This window comes from Protobothrops mucrosquamatus, unplaced genomic scaffold, assembly GCF_001527695.2.
Source record: "Protobothrops mucrosquamatus isolate PMUCROS unplaced genomic scaffold, P.Mucros_1.0 scaffold2622, whole genome shotgun sequence".
Lineage (NCBI taxonomy): Eukaryota > Metazoa > Chordata > Lepidosauria > Squamata > Viperidae > Protobothrops > Protobothrops mucrosquamatus.
The window spans coordinates 43351-46485 of NW_015388676.1; the positions used below are offsets into that span (position 1 = coordinate 43351).

At 51.6% G+C, this 3135-nt stretch overlaps 1 protein-coding gene across 1 annotated transcript in view; it reads right to left on the bottom strand.

Moving 5' to 3' along the window:
• Positions 1 to 754: 754 nt before the first annotated feature.
• Positions 755 to 3135, bottom strand: part of LOC107296059 (RNA-binding protein 33) — a 27405-nt gene continuing 25024 nt past the window's right edge. The window contains exon 6 of the mRNA XM_015825401.1: positions 755 to 946. Coding sequence (XP_015680887.1) covers positions 755 to 946 — 192 coding nt within the window. The remainder of the gene's footprint in view (positions 947 to 3135) is intronic.

Consider the following 3135-nt stretch of genomic DNA (forward strand, 5'->3'; position numbering starts at 1 on the left):
GGTTACAACAATTGGGAGCAAAATTGCAGTTACTAAGTGATGTGGTCATAAAGCATGAAATCATGTGATGTCACATTACTTAGCAATGACAATCCTGGCAGTCCTGGTTGCTGTTGTAACCCCATGATGTGCAGCTTAACAATTGGGAAGAAGTGAGGGTCCCAGGTAAGGAATGCAGGGGTTGCCATACGGAAGTCAGGGGAGGGCAGGAGAGGGCCAGCACAGGCCACACAGTGCTGCAGGCAGGAGAAAAAGCAGGAGTGAATTACCAGAGCAACCCGTGACACTTCCTGCTTGCTTCCCCATTGAATTTGCTTGGGAATGTCACAAATGGCAATTACATGACCACAGCTCCCTGTAAAGTCATATTTGCAAGCCAGGCACCTGTGTGCCTAGACCACAAGCACATGTCCACAGGCATAGTATAATGGTTGGAACTTTGAGGACCAATTGTACGTCCAGTTTTTCAGCACTGTCATAACTTCAGCACTGTAACTGTTGTTGAACCAATGGATGTAAGCCGACGACTAGCCATACACAGTTTAACACTATAAAGGTGCTCTTGAACTGCATATTACCATTGTTTTTACTTCATACATTTTACTTTTCATCCTCATTGCGCTTATAATTCATGCCTTGTGCACAATGATTCATATTATTTAATGTTTATATTATTATTCAGTGATTTTCATAAAAATTGTGCATGTAATATGTTAGTTTGTTGTTGTACCCCAAAAAGAATCTAGTTTTCTGACTATTTCTCAAAAGTCTTACCCAAAGTTTCTGGAATGTTTCTTCGCTCCCTTGTTACGTCTGATAGCCTAATAATTGTCCCTTCTTTCCGTTCAGTTTTGAAACGTAACCGACCAGACTCTTCATCATCTTCTTCCTCCTCATCTGATTCTTCTTTTGTCTCTTCTTGAAACTCCAGATTTTCAATAACTGCCTGTAACAGAGGAGGACAGGATAGAATACTGACCTTCACATTTACAAGGCTTTCAAATTAAAAGAAAACTTTAAATCAGTGTGGGAAGTCCTTCATATGTAACATCATGTATGCTGCCTATATATGGTATCTAAATGACTCTAAATCACGACACTTTTATGTTTACTTCATCATGCAATAATAAAATACCGATCTTTTCTTAAAATTCACACTGTTCAAAATTATAGTACTAGGTGAAATTTCTGTACCCAATGGACTAAAATAGTATAGGAAAAGAATTGATCTAATTAACACATGCTTAAACTCAGCTGATAACAATTATGGCTAAACCACCTTATGGGTGGCTGACAGGATCTGCAGCATGCCCATTCTGCTAGATCGAGTTGGACTGCTAGAGACTCTTGGAAAAAGGCGATCTTTCAGGGAACCTGGTGCCACATACCATTACAGTAAGTATATTTAGGATCACAGCCATAACTCTTAACAAAAGTTTGGAAATCTTTCTCACTGCTCACTTCTTGTAACTGAATAACCTTCCAATAAAGCATAACCAAATAGAAAATCAGTTAATAAAATTCTTGGAACTGTAGTAGCAATAACATTTGAATGGAGGGGAAGTATACCAATTTCAGTTGGGTGACTTTGGCAAGATTCCTCTGTGCAGTCAAAGCCTTAAAATATTCTCTTACTTGGAACAGAAAGTTTGAATGATGTCAGGTATTGTCTTAATACTCATAGGCTACCTTCTTAAATTACTGAAATTAGTCTGTTAGGAATGATTGAACAAGAAAAAAGATCAGTGCTAAGTATTACATATGGTGCCTTTAAGATATTTTTTTCCAGCTTCCGGTTTGCGTCGCGGTGGGACGGGACGCAGGAAGGTAGGGCTCTGCCTTCCGTGCCCAATTTTGCCCTGCTGGGGGCCCGAAAAAGGGCCTAAAGCAGACATGTCCAAAGTCCGGCCCGCGGGCCATTTGCGGCCCGCGTTCCGGTTTAATACGGCCCTCTAACAGCCCTCCCAGCTCTATGTAAATGTGGCCCTCCCACGGCCCTCCGGCAAGTCCCATCAGAGACAGAGACAGAGACAGAGGCACTTGCACTTCTGTCTCTCTCTCTCTCTCTCTCTCTCTCATGGGACTTGCCCCCTCGCAGGGTTCCTCATTGGCCTTGCGCCCGGGTGCCCCGCCCCCTGGGAGAAGGGCGGCCAGGAAGTCCCTTTCCCGGGCTGGCCCCGTCCCAGGCGCACGTGGCTGGGGAGCCATGCGGGGAAGCCCCAAGATGCCCACTGGGAGTGGCCTGCCCGAGCCTCCGCTGAGCGGGCCAGCCTTCCCGCAAACCGCGGCCCCGAGATCAGCCCCTCCGATGCCCAGCCGGCGCCAAGCAGCAGCAGAGCCGGAGACAGAGGGTCAGTGCCGGGGGGAGGGAGGGGGCTCTGAGTTCATGGAGCACTGCCGCGAAGCGGCTGCGGGGCAGGTGGTGCGCCCCCCCGGCTTACTTGTTCCAGTCTCGGCTGGGGCATTGCTTCCTGGGCCTCTCCCTGGGCAGCCGAGCCAGCCACATGTCTCCCTGTGCTGGGCGGCAGTCATGGCTGGTGCGGCGGCCAGCGGGAGCATCGCTCCCCGGGAAGCCGAACTGGCCACATGTCTCCCCAGCCCGGGCCGGACGGCAGTCAGGCATGAAGCTTGCCTGGCTGCCGCAGGGCTCTCCGCCGTCCGGCCCCACCTCGGCCCCATCGGTGGCACCTTCCTCGGGCACTTTCAGGGAGCCGCCGCTGCTGCCCTCGTTGCTGCAGGAGAAGGACACCTTGGGATGCGAGGGCGGCGGGGCTGGCGGCGATCGGGACCCCCCCCTCGTCAGCACTCCCCGTTGCCGGCGCGGCTGCCCATGGTGCACCCGGCCTTGGCGCCCTCCTCTTAAGACGGCGAAGTGGCTGAGGATGCGGCGGGGGTGGCGGCCAGGCCAGGGGCGGCGATGGGGACCCCGATGATGCTGCAGTGGCTGCCACCAGAGCCGCTGCCTCCCGTCCTGCTCCCCCTCCCTGCCCATTTGGCTGAGGACGCAATGGGGCCGCCGCCACTGGAGCCGCTGCCTCCCGTTCTGCTCCCCCTCCCTGCCCCTCCCTGCTTGTTCGGCTGAAGAAGCGATGGGGGTGCGGCCGGGAGCTTCTACCTTCCGTCCTGCTCTCCCCG